This window comes from Varroa jacobsoni, unplaced genomic scaffold, assembly GCF_002532875.2.
Source record: "Varroa jacobsoni isolate VJ856 unplaced genomic scaffold, vjacob_1.0 scaffold_1305, whole genome shotgun sequence".
Taxonomy (NCBI): domain Eukaryota; kingdom Metazoa; phylum Arthropoda; class Arachnida; order Mesostigmata; family Varroidae; genus Varroa; species Varroa jacobsoni.
The window spans coordinates 160,895-180,896 of NW_019214207.1; the positions used below are offsets into that span (position 1 = coordinate 160,895).

Genomic DNA, 20,002 nt, shown 5'->3' on the forward strand with positions numbered 1-20,002 from the left:
CGCCTATACGGCTTGACAGAATTAAGTTTTTATTTGACAAAATGTAAGTAGATGAAGTGGGTTAAAAATCGTCGTGCTTCGAAATTGACCGAAAATCCAGTTATTGTAATGGGCTCCGGTAGCGTTTATGAAGAAATCCATATCGACGACGGATACTGAAGATAATCTATGCAAATGAAAAAGCGAACTCTGAAGCGCCTTATGGAGAAATCTGAGTCATAAAGCAGGACTATTAAAGGATAACCGCGGACCTGAATATTACACGCCAAGCCTACGGCATCTTGATAAAGGATAAAGATGAGCCATTGCCCGGTTAATCTGATACTACATCACAATTTGTGTATGCAACGTTATGACACATGCAGTTTGTTGTTATATACATTGGTTGAGCACAAACAACTTCTCGGATATGGCCCGTCCGAACTGGTCTGCTGTGATCCTTTCACTAATGTACGATGTATCTTCAAACAGTTTATTAGATATTAAAAACATTCTCGAAGCGTTTTAGGAATTCTGGAGACTGTGCGAAAAATAATAAAAGACCTGCCGAGTGACTTCGAAACCGTATCATCAGACTACCCGTATCTAAGCAGTTTTGAGGCCGGTTGGCAGTGGCTTGGAGCGACACAGACATTTTTAGACAGCGTAGTTTTGTCCGCTTATTCTGTATTCGTGCATATACACATACACGCATGCACGTACACACAGACGCGTGCAGTTTCTCTCGTAGATTGTTCCTGGCAGAGGTGCAGTTGTAGTAACTTTTCCGTAGCGATGCCGTTCTTTCCCTTCATTTTTCGTTCTCTCGCGGCCTCGGTTCCCCTCGCCATCGCTGTTGGTACCGCCATTGCAAAGTGGCGCGCTATCTCCAACCTCAATGATAAGTCAAGCTGTAAACTTGGCTCATATTACTTTTATACGCTATTATAAAATGATAATAAATTCAATCTTACAGCTGCAGCCGAAGCCACTGCAGCGGAGAGGATTTCCTGCTTTTGCGCTGCGCCCGTCGCTATTCCCACCGAACCAGATTTAGTCCATGGTGCTGCTGTTGCTGCTGGTAGCAACGCCTGTCTGTGGTCACCATCATCGGCGACAGCCATTGGACCCAGCGGACATCATAAATGTGTAAACAAACCCTATTCCGCCGGGTATACTTCCCCTTCCGTTCATGTCCCATCCCATGTCCATAGGGGATTTGTCCCGACGGCTGTCCTAAAATCTCCACCTTTGTCCCTATAGCAGCGAGTGGAGGCCCTACCAAATCTTCGCCTTGGTGTCTCCTTTACCCCATACGCCTCCCATTTTTACCAGCTTTTAGAGCGCAGACGAAAACAGGCACTCTAGGCTTCTCTTGCCAGACCAGCTCAGCCACCTACAAACCTACTGCTCCTTTCATACTCGGCGTTGCTCTTGTCATTATCGCCCTAGCGGGGTCCCTGGCCGTCGTAGCTGCAGCACATTCACGCAACAACACCGCACAAGCACTCATAATTGGGATAGCAGCACCTTGAAGCTGCAGGCGAGATCTGAGAACTGGCGTTGCCAGAGCTGGTTAGCTAGATGGCTAAGTTACATTTGCCTGTCTCGCTATCCACTAAACATGAGGATGGACAGCCACTGCTTTTAAATTGGGCGAGTTTGTTTCTGGCCTGCAAGTGGAGGGTAGCGTTTTATTGTCGGTCGTTCATAGGCTCAGTGGAAGTGGCTCAGCGTCAGATGGGCACAGACCAGCACGGCAGATAGGCCAAGAGATAGAGAAATCGGCAAGCTAAAAGCGAGCTTTCGTGCTTTCAGACGCCTCTGAGGTTGCTCAAATGAGCCGTGACTAAAGCGTACAGCTTCTGTAGCTAACGGAAGCTATCCTACAAATCAACCTAGAATAGCAGGATAGTATTTGTGAAGTGGCGTTTGAGGTCCACTGAAAGTGGCGCTTGCTTATCAAATGAAGCGACGGTGACAGGTAGAACATCAGTATCTCTATTTACCCTTTATCGCCCACGTCTTCGTCGTTTTCACAGACATTCATTTCCTATCTTATTTCTTTTTTCAATTTTATCACGTCTCTCTGTTCTTTCTTTGCTCTTTTTTTGCGTTGCTTTACTACCAGCGTCAAGTGGAGATAGCAGAAGCCTTCAGAAATACAGCAAAACCCAACCGCACGGGTTAATTAATCGAGGACCGTGCAGGATACGCGAACAGGATCCTTAATCAAAGTCAGAGTAAAATTTGATTTCATTGTTTGTTAATGATCACTAATCAGTAATCTATGTCTGCTCTTACTATGTAAGAAGCCATGTCTCTCTCAAGTCAAATCAACGAGCTCTACGATTACAGTGTCGTAACTGTTGGCGGTGGCAACGACGCCGGATGGCATGTATGTCCGTACCGTAGATAGGTGGTTAGATTGACCAAAACGATCACATCAAAAACATTCATTGACGTACACGCAATTCCGCATGGCGCGCAAACGTTCTCAGCCAACATCTGTATCAAATCTATAATCCTTTTTATGTGCTTTCCTTCTTGAGGAGATGCTGCGTCTGAGACAAAGGCTCTAATTAAAGGGATCGATATACCTAGGGATAGTACCTAGTGCAAACAAACAAAAGATGCAAACAATGTCATTATCAAATTGTGGAAAGAGACGTTTTTATCACTCAGATGTGCTGCATACGAAGGTCGTCAAGATTTAAGGGTGGCTGTACTCGTTATGACACGACAGGGCAGTGTAATATTCATTGAAAACCATGTTCTTTCAGGCTTAGAAAATGTAAGGTAATGGTAACTGTTTGACTTCTTTCCTTTTATGGCACATCTTCTCCAAAGAGGGCAAATTATGCTGTGCCAATTTCGTACGTGTGGTTGAACCGACGACTATCGCATGTTGATTCTCGTGTACGGTGAGTATCAACGAATGCGGTTAAAAGATAGCAGGGTAGTAGGCTTAGAAGGAGTTGAATAGTGCCATAAGGTGCATTTGGAAAAGTTGCATCGTTCCAAGTCTCTACGCTGCGACGCATCACTCACAACAGACCGAGCACAAGCTAGGCCGGATGGCGGTAAATGGAGTGGACTGACAAGGGCGGTCAATATCGCCGTCCGTTTCTTCAAATACTTCGACGCCTTAAGCAGGCAAGCCAAGAAACGCTCACATAGGTCATAACAGGCCTCGGTTGCTTTCGTTGCACTGCCCGATCACCCTCGGGCAGCGCTTACCCTCTCTGGCTACAATCCTTGCTGCTACTGCTATTACTATTGCGAATGATTGTTTATTTACAAGATGTCCTCGAAACGACCGTAGTAGTTTTATATCGACTTTCCTCTTCCCGTGTGGTCTTACGGCAAGACCATAATGTTGCTTCGCCTCAACGAGGGTGCGCTGTATTGCTCGGGCTCTTAGGCCCAACCGACTCTCGGCTTCGCGAGTTGCTGCTATACTGCCTGTGGCTCCATGGTAAAGGTGTCAGTTATTGCGAGGCCTTGCCGCCATTCCGGGAAAGAGATGACCCTTATTTCATCCTAAAGTGAGGAGCGGCTGTTGGATCATGCTCACTGTGTCTGGTCACAGGGGCGGCAGTAGCTATCACAAGCCCAGGCGTTGCCCTCTACTACTGCTAGGCTGTCCGTCGATTCTGTCATAGTATCCGAAAATACGTTTTACGTTTGGTACCGCCATTAGGCATTTCACCAGACGACTGACTACTAGCATAAAACGAAGGTTGTCCGAAGTCGTCAGTTGCCCATTCAGATAAAACATATTGCTGTATTTATTGGCGTTGTCATTATTACTGTTGGAGTTTGTTTGGGATTGCAACAAGCGAAAATCACTACTTCTGCAAGCGCTGTGGCAGTCACCGAAGGGGCGATACAAACTGACTGTTACTGATTCTACCAATCCAACTGCTGACATCTGCCTGCTTTCTACGTTTGCCTGGATACTGCTTGCTTGGTCATAGCGCTTGCATCCAACAATTCGCAACTCTCATGTTTACAACTAAAGAAAAGTTTTACTACGAGAAATCAGGACGATCCTGTCTAGCAGCAGCGAAAAACGCACGTCGGGTCTCGGTGTAAACGTTGTTGAAGAAACTCACGGCTACGGAGCCATCGACGACTGGAAGGCTCGTTGACTCTCCCTGGAAGCAGTAGCAACTGCGAGCACGCTTCATCTTTCATTCTATCTTTTCTCATCAGTTCTTCCAATACACTCAAACACCGATTCCAGCCCGAAGTGAATCAACAAAGCTTAGCTCTGTCTCGGATCAAGTGAGGAACGGGGTTACAGAGACAAGTCAAGGCAAAGCAGGGCGTAGCGAAGTAGCGAGGTTCGTATAGAGGACCACTCCGTGAGGTTTGGTCGTGAGAGAGAGGAAGGAGCGAGGGAGAAAAAGGAAGAAAGAAAAAGAGAGTAGGCATATTATTGGAGAGAGCCGTTGCCACAGTTAACAGGATCAACGCTCAACACCCACATTGGCTGGCGACCACAGGCACTGCTGCCATCGACATCGTACTAGCAGCACGCATGGCTCGTTTTTTCTATCGTTTAATTTCCTCTTGCTGTAGAGCTTACCGATCAGGGCTGGGCTGAGTGGGACACTTTGTTTGGGCTTCTCCTTCTCCTCCTGAGATGTGTACATCTATCTTTTTGCTTTTTTCTCTTTCTTTGCCTAGATACTTCCTGAAGTTAGCAAGCGAGCTGATCAGGATAGCGGGTGTGGATAATGATTATTACATGACGTTGGGTTTTATTTCGTGGGAGAACCCTGTTTCTGTGGGAAAGTAAGCTTTCTACTTACGTGACGTTTGGAGTTGGGTTTCCTGAGAAGACGCAAGGCACGTTGATTGGACGCGAGCTAGAGCCCCGAGACACTTCCTTGGGAACCAGCTCCACTCGGGGTGGTACTTCGTTTTGCAAATCTGTCGAGTGATTGAGAAAAAAACGCAGAGAACATGATAAGTTGTTGATGAAAGAAGCAAAGTCGTTAATTTTTCGCTTAGTTCAAACAGATAACTCAAAGAAATAGTCGACAATACGGTACCGCTGATAGATTTATTAATTTCAAGTTAATTGATTTAAATATACAATAGTCATGTTGTATTTATGTTCAGGTAACCGCGTACTGTATATATTAGATTAGGTATCTTTTGACGATCGATTTTGCTAGAGGACGTCACTACGAGAAACTACTTCCTCACTTCCTCAGAAAGAAGCCTCACTTCGCAAAAGTTATCCGACAGCACCTTAGTATTGAATGGTTCCTCTACTGTATAATCTGTGGCAAAGCCTAACGTGTATCGGAACGTCGACACGCCATCGCATACAATGTCAGTTATCAACCCTCTTGTAAGATTTCCATACATTTCCTACGACTCTCATCTAGACGAAGAAATGTTCAAAGGATTAAAGAAATTTCAATGCAGAAGCTATCGCTGAATATAATTACTAACATTACCATATATGAATATAGATACTAACGATTCAATTGCCTTTTGATGTTTCTATCTTGCCTTTATGAAACCCATTGTAAAATAAAAATTCATCATTTTCACCAGGAGTTTTGTTTAAAGCCTACGACCTTAAAAGAAGAAGGAGCAGAAGCACACGATATTAAATCTCTATCATTTTACATGAAAGCATAATAATTGAGTTGCTTGAAGTGTTCAGTTCTCTTCGTAGCAGGCCCAATTACCCAACTGCGCAAAGTGCTTCAAACATGTTTCAAGTAAAACAAACAAACAAACGAACTTCGGAGAGACGCCTTGAAAAACATAGCGACCAATCCATGTTTCGTCGTGCACGATACATGATTCTTAGCACGTTGGCTCATGCATATCGTAAATTCAAGCAAAAAAACGGACATCCTATTCGGCCATGTAGGGAGCCATCTTGCGATGCGCCCTATTTTATGAAATGATTGATGTTCCATGCTGCTATATCGCCATCGATCGCAACTCTACAGCGTCAAATATGAAGTTTCATATACCATCTTGCTTCTCTCGCAGTGCATCTTGTCCCTATTCCCGGTGGAAATAGGCCTATAGAGACTTTTTGCAGGTGAATATCTCTTGTAATTATAACGTATCGTAATACAAACTTATCGATGCTTGCCGATTGAATAAAACTGAAATAATTATATTTATGTCGAGTCCTCGGGTTCTGATGACCGAATCAAGACTACAGCAAACCTGCAATAAAAGCATAGCCAAAAACGATGCCATATATTCAGGTATACCGAAAAGCACAGCATTTATTTCAAACACATGAAATTTGCAAACAAAAAAAAAACACATTTCGTGGAATGGTCTTCGATCTATCTTTTAAAAATTGTCGGGTTTTTCGGTGAATAACCAATACAAATAGACCTTTACTGACTAATAGTAGGGTAACGACGTATCTCGTTCTAGGGTTCACATAGCATATTTATTTATTACTAAACTTTACTGGCAAATCCTTATTCTCAAACAATATTATGAGTAGCCATTTTCGGAGCTGCTTGCTCTGCATAAATGCAGAAACAGAAGAAATACTATCGTATCACCACTGGATTCTGCTGTAAACTAACTTGAGGTAACTCAAACGTTGAAAAACATTAGGAAGAACTATATTACATTTCACAATGACATGGCCCCCTTGGATGATTTATATTTGTTCAACTTTTTCCTAATTGCTTCTACTTCATAAAGATATGTCGATTGTTGAACCGGAAAAGGGCTGAGTGACACAGTTACCTCGACAGATAACACGTATCTCAGAGGTAGGGGGTGGCGACCATGAATATAAGTACACAAACACTGGATAATAATCTACAAAATCTCCCTTACGATCTCCAGCCACAGTGACTGACCGCAGCGACCGACCAATGCAGGGCCTTACTGCCTTCGTGGCTTGCCTTCAATTTACTACTGCTTGGTTCGCTGCCTGGCTGAGTTGTCGCCTTTTGAGTCACTTACGGGACGTCAAAGTGCTACATAATTGCCTACGGCATCATATCATATTTGTAGCTCAGACATGTTACGGGCGGATCCTCCATAAAGCAAGTAGCCAGGGTCATGGTCAGTGACCACCCTAACCTTGAGCACTAGCAATTTCACGCTTATCATTTCTAAAGGGTAGCGATTCACATACATCCTCGAGGATACGAATATACGAGGGTAGCTTTAAGGCATTCTACAACAGCGGCGAGAGGCTCAAATCCGTATCAACAGAGGCCCTAGTCCGTGGCGTCGTAAGTGTCCCGAATTTGTCGAGTCAGCCGTTTTACTAATTTGCAGGAAACGACTGTGGCATCGTGGTCGTGTGGTGATGGCAGTGCCAATGCCGCCGAAGAACCGGTGGAGGCCTGTTGCCTGCTGCGGGAAAGGTAGCGCCGAGAATGGGAACTGATTCCCGCTGCCGCTGAAACCCCTGGAATCGCTAGTTTTCGAGGATGTACTGCTAGTGCCATTGGAAGAATTCTCTGATGGCGTGGGCGCTACGCTGATCCTGGCTAGCTGGCTAGTTGGCGCTGGCGATGATTGTGGCTGTGCTGGCGGAAATTTGAAGGGTCGACCCACTGCTACTCGCCGGTCCCTTCTCGTCACGTCATCACTTTGCGACCTTTTGTTGACTTCAACTAATTTCCTAGAGCTGGCCTCCGCCCACCGTCGTGCCATATCCGCTGCGGTTCGTCGCAGTCATCACTACCAACGTTATTGTTGTCACGGTCAACCCGATTGCTTAGAGTTTTTGGGCTGCTTACTGCCACCGGCCTCGTCTCCTACGTCCTTCCAGCCTCCTTCGACAGCATCAATGTTTTTTGTCGAGAGAACCGGAATTGTTTTCGACGTATTGTCACCAGTACCGCCAACATTCGGCGGACTTTATGGTCTATCCGTGGTAGTAACTAATTCACCGACACGTGTACACGCGGCCGCATTTAATGTTTATTTTTTAACACGGTTAGACATTAGTTAAACCTTGAGCAGAGTATCGGCAGTGGGATGCTTCACAATAAAGTAAGACGATAGAATGGCTACGTAAACTAAAAAAGGAAGTTGGCACCCAGTTGAAGTGAGCGCATAGACTGCGTCTCTTTGGTAAGGAGAAAGGAAGTTGAGAGTGCTAGAACGTCTCTCTACGTAAGAGCATGGGTCAGCAAAACGCCTCTGCGCGGTTCTTTTAGCAGGCAAAGGCGCTCAAAAGAAGACGCCCCGCCGCAGAGAAATTGGTCACCCCAGCACTCATTATCGTGCAAGTGATTCAGGCAGTTTCAGGCAGTAACAATGTTGGGAGCATGGTGAAAGCGGCAGTGGGCGATGGTAGTGGAGTTAGGCTCGGTTTGTCGAACGGGCTTGGCGGTCGAAAAAGCGCCGTTGGGCTTCGACTGGTAGAAAGAGCAGACGAAAGGAGTCTACCATACGAAGCGAGAACCGAATGAACTCAGCCGCTGTGTCGTTTTGCCGCTTGCTTGGTCGGTCGGTCGGTCGGTCGGTCGCAGGGTCAAGAATGCGGAATGCATCTTGCAGGCTACAATGTGACACGAGGAATCCGAGTGGAGTCGTGCGCCACTCTGACCAAATACACTGGCGTCGTACATCCGTCTGCTCGCCCGCCAGTCAGTGCCCAGTTCGCTAGCAGCCCTAAAGCCGACGCGGGTAGCTCCACCGCTCCCGCGTACATGAAGGATGCCTGTCTTCAGCCTGTATCGGCCAGCACCTAACCGGGCTAGTGAGTTGACCGGTTGGGCGGCTGGCTGCGGGTCTGTTGGCGTTCAGAGCGTCCAGAACGCTGTGCACTGGAATTTGTATCGTTTTGCGATTAAGATCGAGAGAAGAAATGCTACGAAAGCTCTTGCGAACGCGGCCGCTGCTGCCAGCAATAGCTGCGACGACGCAATGCGTCCGTTATCTCTAGCTATTTGGGAACGATCGGACAGAGCGGGAGTCAAAGCCGAGGCGAGCAAAGCTGCGCTTACCAAATACAATTCAGTTTCTCACTGCTTGTGCTGATGCTGCTTCAGCTCTCGGATACTCGCACAGCCAGCTTCTCAGTGATGGAAAGGAGCATTTTAGCCATCTGTGATGAACACATGGGCGTTGTGTGGAGCCATCGCTCGATCAGTCGTCCGTGACCCACTTCGATGAAGAGAGTGGAAAAAAGATAGAATCGATCCTCGAAGAACTCGTGCTCGTGTCTTCATTTGTGAAACTTTCCGATATGAGGTCAGTTGCTGCAAATGATTCAGCAACGACTCGAGCCATTGAGAATGGGCCGAAAAGAATAGTACGAAGTATAGCATCGTCGCGTGTGGAATGAACCGTGAAAATACGAAAAGCAGGAAAAGACGTAGGGAATGAAAGGGCATTACAAAAAAGCGAAACAAAGGCTTAATGTCTAGGGCCGTCGATGATTTACCAGTTGATAGCCACTTGGATTGTTCTTTACCCTACGCGCATAGTAGTACATAAATAGCACAAATAGGTTGTATAGTTTCATTTTCAGCTAACAGAGTCGGTTCAGGCAAAGATAATTTCTCATATCTGCACGTTGTGATCATAGGCTACATATTTCAATAGACAAATCCTTAGCAAAAATACCCTTAGCTGCGCACATGGACCAAGACGCTAGGCTAATCCGTCACTAACTTGAACGTTCACGAGGAGATATTGCAGCAGACGAATATGTACACAAAAAACTTTCGTCTACGTTGCAGTCTTTGTCCTGCAACGTCTTTAGGAAATACAACAATGTACAGTACACAGTTGAACTCTTCTTGACAAAGCCAGCTTACCAACTAGGGCTGTTGGCACGAGACGGGGAAATGTAGAAGCAAGCAACGAGATAGAGATGCTGAGACGATTTCTTCTCAATCTGAGGAAGCTTCAGCAGATCCCAGCACCAGCACAACGGCAGGTAGCAGCTGTGGGGATGTGGGTTGCCCTTGTACCTGGTGCGCTTCTGCCGTTAGCTACCGCTGCCCCCCCCCCCCCTCTTCTCGATTTGATTCCGTTGAAGCGCCAAAAAAAATTGATGAGCGGAAGGCGCATAGTGGACTAGTAAAAATGCCGGATTGCTCACGGGCAGCATTCCGCTAGGAGGTTATATTTTATGTGTATCATTGGCTCTGTTGAAGACCCAAAGCCGCGAGCCCGGGCCGGTCGGGTTGGCCTTGTTCGCCCGGCCAAGGCGACTTCGCTTCTTCTCGTTTTCTGCAACTGCTAAGGCGTGCTTAGTATCGATAGCCGATAAAAGCATTAACGGAAGGCCGAGCGGTTGGAAGGCCAGACAGGGCACTGTACGAACGTTCGCAAAGTGCCCCAATGCCGGAGGCAGTGGCCTACTGTACTTCCTGTGCCAATGGGCTTCGTTTAGCCTCCTAAGCACAGTTGACTGGTGGTCGTCGTATAAAGCAGTTGAGAAGAGCGGCCGTGTATGAGCTGAGGTTCAAACACACTCACGGAAGCAGAAGAAAATGGGGTCTCTGCACAATGTGTTGTCGTCATTATACAGTACAGTCTTGGCAGACTAGGACAGGCACAGATAGAGCAATTGGTCTCTGCTAAGAAGCAGCAGCGGACATGAGCTTGCTGCGCTATGGGCAGCTTCGGCTACAGCTTCGCCTAACGCCAACCTTACCTGAGCTTTAAATTGGTTTCGGTATGCCATACCCGACCCAGATCGGACTAGGCCTTTTTGACAGGCAGGTTAACGACCGACTCCCCCCGTCTGGTTAATTCCCCAAAAGCTCATTGACTACAGGGCAAAGCAGAGAGATCAGTAACAAACAAATGAGCGAAAGTGAACGGATGACTCGAAATAAAGGGTCCGCAGCAACCAAATGGGAAGAAGGGCTTGAGACTAAGTCTCAAGTTCGATGAGAGCCATCAGTCGTAGCAGCAGCACAAATAGTAGAAGCTGCAGTGGCCGCCTCAGGAAGGACAACGGCAAATGGACGAAATTCGAATTAAAAACAACAGCAATTGTGAGCCCGTGTTGTCCATGTCACAGGTTAACCACAATCGGGTACAGAACAGATAGCATCTAGAGAGGCAAGTGCGTTGCGGTGCAGAAGAACAGGATTAGCAGTCAGAGACAACAACAAGCGTCTTGCCTTGAGTTATCCATACTACTCGCACTTGCCCCTTTAAGGAAAGCCTTGCGATCTTGCTCGAAGGATATTACCTTCATGCATTTGGATCTTAGCAAAGCACAGAGCAAAGATGTAGCTGAGAAGCGAAGAAAACACCCTAGAGTGACACGTGTGGGTGGGCATATAATAGTTTATGCTCGATTTGGCACGCCTGTCAAGTCGACCGCTGTTCTGTCAGCCCTGTACGCTGCAACAGTCTCTGTTGGGGCATTTTTCTCTTTCTGCCCGAGGCTTTAGCTCGTCTCCACCATGCGCAATCGATTCTCGCTGCTTGCTATTGACGCTGATACGGTTACACAGCGGCGCAAGCCATGTTCGTAACTGATGAAAGATAACCTGTTGGGCAGAGAGGCTGCGCTAAAAAGCGTTGAGCCATTGAAATGCCACAGTTCCCCGATTTATACGAAATGCTGCCGTATAAGATGCATATGAAGTTTGCTGCAAATAGACGTCATGATGATAACCAATACAGTTGTTCTAAAGAATTAGGCATCGGTAACAGCACGAATCAAAAGCGTGTACATATAATTTTACCACAAATAAGTGTTATTAGCAAAACTATCACGTAGTATAATCTCGTTTGCTTTCTTTGTATGTTGTCATGGCCAAATGGAAGGCGCATTTAAAATATTTGATACGCAAAAAAATGATCGAAACGAGTAGGTCTTAGGGCAATCATAAATTCCATTAGCAAGATATTTGCGATAATTGTGCACACAGGACTTGGTCTCTTTCAACAACTGTGGCTCAGTTCCACAACCCCTATTGGCCTACTATAACGTATGTAACTTCACAGACAGTTATCAAGGTACCCCCAGCGCTAGACTATGACACCGAGTAACGCACTCTTGGAATACACTTAGCCAAGTATCTTTGAACGACCATCCGGGCAGACCTATCGGAAACGATAATCCGTCGAATAGTTAATAGTGAGCGGTGAAATCGAATCAGAATAGAGGTTAAAATGGCGGAGAACGGAATAAATCGGAGAGACTTAACGAGCGCTTAGAAAAATTAGTGTCACGACAGCGATAATAGTAGAAAAACAAAAATCATCTTTCAGCAGAAAAACAGCATCTCTTTACCGAAGCTTGACATGAAGCCGACAAAAGGCTTCGTGAAGGAAAACCGCGAGCAGAGATCTACAATTAGCACCGGTCGACTGAATCGTATCGTGCTGTATTCAGAGGCTGGGGAGAGAACGGAACGTCGCATTCGGTTTGAACTGTTCCTGTTAACGTAATCGTCGCCGATACCATCGATTTTGCTTGCAATGACTTCCTCGGAATTCCGCTAATGGACTAGAGAACATCAACAAAGACCTTAACTTAGACTGCATAAGCTGGGCCAAAAAGACAGAGCTTCCGGTCATCGGCAAATTAAATATAATCATCGGCAGACAAATCCGAAGACGAAGAACTTCCGAGTGGTTTCTTCTTTTGCGATGCAGTGCTTCCATGTTATAGATATATAGAATATGATCGAATTTTTTTATTTAATTAATTTTTTTTAATATCATCAAAATTTTATAACAAGTCTTGCATTGTATAATTAGGTTTCACCGAAAACGAACAATTTTTGTAACGCACTCGGCTATAATTAATCATAAAGAATTTTTTTTTTTCGTTTTATTGATATATGCGCATACATATATGCGACACGAAATAAACACATTCTACGGATTACCGTAAATGTTTATTATATTTGTATATAATATATATAGGAAAGCAAATGTTTATTGTTTATATAAGTTATGTTAGATCCACTCACAAAGCCACAAATCGCCTTTAATTAGTTGATGATAAGTATCCGTTTCAATGTATTCTGTATCATTTTTACACTTACCAACTATATAAGCAGTGGCGGGCTTTGCGCTAACGAGGATCCTATTTGTGATTGTATCCTGAACGCGGCACCGGTATGTGCGTTCCTTGTCAGCCATGTTCGTTTTGTGAATTAGTAGCTCGCCAGTTGTCAACACCTGATATCGATCGTCTGGAAGGTCGCCCAGCCGCAAGAACAACGAATATAACACCAAGTTTTCTTAGATATATATATATATATATATAGCTGATTACATTGAAACCTTATTGACCTTTATTTCTAATTAGGTGGCTTAGAAAGTAATACCTCTTATTTAACGTAAGTCACACTAAGTCAACGCTTGTTGAAAGATCAAAATTTCACAGTAGCAGATGTGTAGCTAAACTTATTCGTATGCCTTCATTCAGACCTAAGGTAGAACCATTTGAGCATGAATGAAATTTCTACAAGTTCCATATTCATATCGGGGAAACTCTATATAATAGCTACAGACTCGAGACATTTATGGCGAGTTGTTGATCAGGAGCGGGTCAATGGTGTGCAGATAAAAGGTGTGCTTTACAATCTGTAATAAGGTACACACCGATACCAAAAAAAAGATGATACTATACAATTATAAAGGCTTTATGGCTTATCGGATTATAAAGCAATCGTGCATAATGAATTGCTGCTGTCTGCTAACGGCAGTCTTTCAAACTTCTATTGTCAACAATTGACAAATCACGACGGGCCATTGAAGAAAATCAACCGCAAATCGCGAGCAGAAAAGGCGTTGTCTTTCATTATAAAAACGCGAGACTATACAAATGTTGAACTAGTCGGCAAAGATTGAGAGAACTTAGGTGGACAATTTGATGTGAAGTAAAATGCGGGTCCCACACTTTCGGACCGTCGTTTGTTTTGGGGTCTGCAATATCTCTTTGTTATTAATATTCATTTAACTTAATTAAAATTACATGATACATTTCTTTCCCAAAAACCACAGAATTATGTATAGCGATTATGCTGTTACTTGAAAAATATGAGAAGGTCAGCGACCAATATAGCATATTTAGTTTAGCAATATATAGATGCCACCATGTTTACCATTAGAGAACATCCAGGTTGTATGGTCTAAGTAGTATCGCTTACTGTCACCATTACTTTTCATCGCTTGTTCATTATAGAAGTTGCCAGCATGGGCTCGTCGCTCAACCTATTTTCATCCACATATCGTCATTTAGAGGAAACCCAGCCGCTCACTAGTTCTGCCCACAGGCACACTCTAAAGCATGGCGACGTCAAGGCCTGACCGACCCGCTTAGAAACGACAGATTAATTTCAAAATTAGCAGTTGTTAATTATCCACTATACGGTGAGTCGTCCGCGTATAGTTACATTCACGTTTTGTCAATATATATATATACGCTGAGTATATATGTGACATATAAATCTGGTCACCGTGCGTATGTCTTTGGGCGAGAACGCGTTAAATATGTGCATGCTGACGTTGCGGCTAGCTTCTCCCTCGTTCCAAACCGGGGTCTCGCACCTCGACAAGCATCGGTATCAATTATACAGTGTGCCAGAGCTTCGCTGCTTACCTGAAAGGCATAGCGGTATAAAGCGAACGCTTTAAAGATGGGTGAAGTGCATCCGTCCATGTTGTCTCTTTATTTGCCATTCGCGTCACCTGTTCAGGGCTTTGTTGGTGGTGCATTCAACGGCAACAGATGCCCTGTTCGTGTGGCCGAGCACACAGAATGACTCGGGGGCAAATGGAGGGTGACGGAATGTGCAGGTGTCATCTAATTCTGTGCAGTCACGTAATCGCTACCAACGTTAAGCGTAGCCATTACCTTTTTGAAGATGGCGTATTTCTTGTCGCAACATGGCAACAGTGCTTGGCACACGCAAAATTCAGTGCTGCTCTTGTGTTTCCTTCTTACCCAATGATAGAACGAAGCGGCCAAATAGACGTATGCATTTGAACGTTCCCTATTTCCCATTATAAAGCGAACTTTACTATGCCTAACGGTGTGCGCCTGAATGCTCTTGACGTTCCTTCGCATCCTGCAAATATCCTGCTGTCTAGTTCCTGTGAAGAGTTTTTGCGTTGTCCGACTCGACAGCGTCATTCGTCCCCTTGGGGCGAAATTCCGATGGGCTCGGAAAGTCATCAAGCCATTTTCTCAAGTAGCTCTTAGCCACGACTTCTACACACCTTTCGGCAATACTTACACCGTTGTTTCCAACACTCCGTTTGCCACTCCACAGTCTATAGCTGCCGCTACTTTCACGGACTCACACATATAGAGTATAACTATCATCGCCTCTGTTCAGCCAAAAGACACCAACCGCAAGAGAGCAGTCAGGAGTTCTTTTGCTTTCATCCGGTTCGTCTCTGGCCCGTTGCCAAAATCCACAATTGTACCTCATAGCCATCTGGCTCCAGTCTCGGTTCAATTCGACCAATCAACGCCTCCCGACCAGCCACCCGCCCGGTTTCATTCTCAGGCTGGTTGTCCCGGCTGAACTCACTGGTAAGAAACGCACTGGCAGTAGGGATCAGCTCAACGTAGTTCTTTACTGCAATGCTGTGGACCGAAAAGCTCTTAAGGGTTAGCTGCCGAAGGCCCGACGCCCAGAAGAACATTTCAAATCCTGCCACATCGCTTAGAAGAGATAGAGGCAAGGCAGTTGAGGGGCGGAGCGCATAGGCGGGTGTAGAATGTGAGTAGCGGGAGGCAGAAAGCTGTAGGATATTCCGAAGGGTTTCTCTTTACAGGAAAGAAGCTAGGAACGATAAAGACAAGGTTAAGGGAAAGTCCAAGAACAGTGTGAACGGACCTCGAAAAAACGGAAAACGTCGATCCTACACAGAGGAGAAGCTGGTGTGAAGGCGGAGAAGGAGCAGGCTTCCCTTGATAGGTAGCCAGCATTGCCAGCGTACTGGGCCTAGCAGTGGTAAAGGTGCCAGAACCAGTGGAGCCAGTAGCAATGGCAATGGTCCCTGCAGGAGAGAAGTAGGAAGACGGTGCTCACACTTTAGATGGGGCTTCAGATATAACTCCCATGTTAGCGATTCGGGCAAACTTGCGACCGTCACGGCAGTTTTCCGCTTTCGCATCCCAAACTTCGAACTGTTTTGTACAGTGTCGGAACTGTAAAGTTTTTTTCTGGACTATAGAAGAGTCGATCCGGTTCACACATATACAGATAGTGCGCCGCATATATACGTGGCCTGCTATCATATATTATAGCTAGGCAACATGTAGTAGATTTACATATTATATAAAGGTTACATACAATTGTATATGAGTTGTTTAAGTGTCGATGCTAAGACGAAATTAATCCCATTTTTAAATGACAAATGAGGCTCTTATTCAGCCCTAAAATTCGATAGAATAAATGTGGCACATCGGCTAATCAAAAATTAAGACAGGTTTATCCTGACAAACTTTTACTCTGTCTAATCTGTAGATAATAATACGAAACTGAATTGGGCTGCAGCATGAGGTCTTTGAAGCCGTATACCCATACAGCTCACTACGTTACTTTCACCTTCTTTGGCGCTGCAAATTCTTGAACTTTAATCTGCGTTATCATCACTTATTCTCTTTGCTGCAATTAGACTGGCTATGATATAGCTAAGGTATTGCTGGCCTACCATATCACCAGGCAATGGGGGAGTGATGAAAACATTTTAACACCCATACGTGTCCCAAAACGTTTTTCACAAAAGAGATCATCACACTACGTTACCCCATATGCCCACTACTCATGTCTTATATTGCCTAGCGACAGGACAGCCTTTCGCTCACGTCATTCCTTCATTCAACCGGTTACCGAAGTCAACTCGACGGACTTCAAGGAGCAGCAGGAATTTCTTCTTAACATCGGTGTCACGATTAGGCCTGTAGTTTTGCCCGTTGCTGCCTCCGAGGTCTCGTTCACCTCGTTTCTTCAGTTTTCGGGGGTTCAACATTGGTAATCCCACACCGAACTTGCGTCGAAGTAGTTTATAGAGTGAATATGTAGAGGCGGGATGATATTACGGGAGAGGGATCCGCTGTGTGAGGTATGCGGCGTGTCTCCTAGCCCGTGTGTTTGGCTCACTAGAGGAAAGGATGATAGCATCAAGCATACTACAGTAATTGGAGAGGCTGTTATTCGAATTAGAACGTCACGGCAGGTTCTGTCGAAGTCTCAAGTTTTAAAGGTCTGGTCGTTTCCTGTCCGCTTGGAACTACTGTGAATTCGTCGTACTCGTTGTCCTCGTCGGCGAAGTCGTCGAAAAGCACCACCACTACCAACGCGTTAATTACCAGTTGCTGTTCGTCCGCGCCCAGGCAGTCGATGGAATCGAGAGGATCTGTGTTAGATATGTGCCTGGTAGAGCTAGAGCAGGCGTTTAGCGGCGGCGGTCCGATAGAAGAACTGCACCTTTCAAACTGCGTGAAGATCGACAAGATCTTCAAGGTAAAGCACGGTTTAGCCTGCGGTAGCAAAGCAGCGGGCCGGTAGATAATCAAGTCAGCGTTCTTTCAAGATTGCAGTAAATTCGATGACGACTGAATGATTATCAGCAAGCGGCTATGAATAATACACGTTTCTTTGCTACGCCTTGGGCTTTGTGACGTGAGATAGACTGAAACCAGTAGCTGGGAAAGGCTGGCGTCCGCTTTCCTTAGCGGAAACACGCCCACTCCGTCGCCGTCTAGTCATTCGCCGTCTTTGTCGGCCGATGCCTTTCCGTAGCCCCTGAGGGTGTTCGGCGCAATGGGTGGGATTCTGGAAAGAAATCCTGAAAAAGACGACCCAGCTCAATTCCTTTTCAACTTGCATTCGAAAGCTCGTGCTGCGCTTTGACTACGGCAACTTTAAGAGAAGCTTCTGGCTTTTGGGAACTCTAGGAGAAGCTTTTGGTTTTCAGGAATTCTAGTGAAGCTTCTGGTTTTTGGCCCTTAAGTTTGGGGCAAAACTGACTGCGCGTGAACGTACTACGGACCAACGAAGCAAATGTCGCTCCCATATTGGTGCAAGCCTGCCTGCTCAGGTTTGCTCCAAAGGCAGTCTTAAGGATGGTCCGACCGGGTCACTGGCAATTATGCCTTATTGGGGTCGATTCATGACAGAAAAGACTTTTAAGAAATTATTAAGAGTATAGGAAGAAAAGAAAAGTAGCGAACTTGAGCTTGACTTAGCGTGAGACCGACGAGCAAGATATCACTACAAGCCTCAGTGAGTGGCGGTTGGCGCAAACGCCATCATCCACGACGTCAAATTTTACAGAAGAGAGGGGACTCGGGGGCGGAGAAGAACGAAAAAAAACTGTACCTCTAAATCCTAAGGGGTGAAGGGGGCAATCTGAGCTGTAGGGAAATGTCCATTCAAGGCTTGATCCGAGGGCCCTATCTATAGAGCTAAGGCATTGTCTAGTCTGATATTAGAAGTCATAGCTTGTCGGACAAACAAACAGGCTCTTTGGCTACGCATGAAGGGTATGTCTTGGACGTAGTTCTTCGAAGACCCAAGTGAGAGTAAAAATTAAGCAACTTTATTTTCATCTAATGTTATAGGAACATTTTTATCCCCTCGACGTATATAAATACTTTGACCTTTTCAGAGATATTAAAGAGGAGAGCTTACTGAAGCAAATTATGCTAATTATAGTTGTGACCTTATAGCACTTCCTAAACTTGAGCTTGACAGGCCAAAGATTTGTTTTGTTATAATTCACAAATTGCACATTATTCAACAAAGGGGAATTTATGTCGAGATTTGTTTGCTCTCATAAGTACATTCAAGAACCCCCATGGAAGTCGTCTAGGGCATATCTGCCATCAATAAACGTATAACTGTTAACGATGGACTAAAAAAGACCTGTTATCATTACACAGCCAACAAAGGATTCCAAGAAAACAACAGCCATAGAAAAAGGCTCATCCCACCCATTGTTTCGGTAACGCCCCTTCATCTGCACCCGTTGCTCTTCAAGACACCCATATCTATACTCCTCAGCTTCTCCTTTCCCGTGATGGGGTGGCCACAACGTTTGACTATTGCAACATATTATACTAGAATATAAGGCAAATACGGGAGGTAACTTTTGGTCACTGCGTGGCACTTTTGGTGCTGGTGGCTTAACCGCACTGACCGTATCTTTAGGTTAGTGTTTCGCACTATGAATATAAGTTTCAAGGCGTTAACCAGATGCCGCGGGTGCTGCGAAGAGAACAGTGGTTCTAACTGTTGTGCCATAATTGTAAGAGAGCTTTTATTTGGATACGTGTGCTTTCCCGTTCAGAAGGATGCCCCAGTTAGGAAGAAGGAATGGGAGCGGTGACGCTCGCGAATACTGCTAGGCGTAATGGGCTTTCTTTCTGCTTAATCGTAAGTTTTCCAGATGCGTTAAACAAAGGCGCTTTGTGATACATAGTACGCCTTCGTTGTTGACCGTGAATTTGAAAATTAAAAATAAATTAGGGCTTATTTTTTCTTCGCCCTTGCTTCGCGAAACGGTTCAAAAAAAAAACCAGATGCTGGGAAGCAAGAAGTATCCGGAAGGGATCAGCCAGGAAAAACAGGGTAATGCTGACTTACCCTGTTTAACGTGTAACGTGGCTTAGCAAATACTGCGATAAACTAGGGTGGCGAAGGAATTGTCCAGAAATAAAAGGATTTTGAAATGTGTACGGACTTCAAAACAACAAACAAGCATGCAAGCTTGGCCAAGGAAAGGAACTGTCATGCCGGACAAAAGGTGCCCACCGTGTAAATGGTGCGATCCGCGGTCTGATTCGCGCGATCCAGCGTTATTCCTCGCTTAGAATTAGAATAGTAGATTCCTCACATAGAAGCAGCATGTATTCTCTCCCACTTATTCTGCATCTTTCGAACGTCGCTTCCCATGAAGGCCGTAGCCTTCTTTCGCGGATATTCCCTTGATTCCCAATCCCAATTTTACCCTTGAGAGTCATCTTTCTATCTGTTTTGCCATCTCTGTCGGCTGGTCTTTTCTCCCAACTCCCGTCTTCTCAGACTTTTTTGCATCTAGCATTTAA

General features: G+C 45.3%; 1 protein-coding gene across 1 annotated transcript in view; it reads right to left on the bottom strand.

Moving 5' to 3' along the window:
* The window catches only part of LOC111268643 (cell adhesion molecule Dscam1), a 110,243-nt gene that overhangs the window by 77,037 nt on the left and 13,204 nt on the right, over window positions 1-20,002 (bottom strand). The window contains exons 4-5 of the mRNA XM_086971759.1: window positions 12,978-13,127; window positions 4,800-4,920 (exon numbers count right to left, since the gene is read on the bottom strand). Coding sequence (XP_086827885.1) covers window positions 4,800-4,920; window positions 12,978-13,127 — 271 coding nt within the window. The remainder of the gene's footprint in view (window positions 1-4,799; window positions 4,921-12,977; window positions 13,128-20,002) is intronic.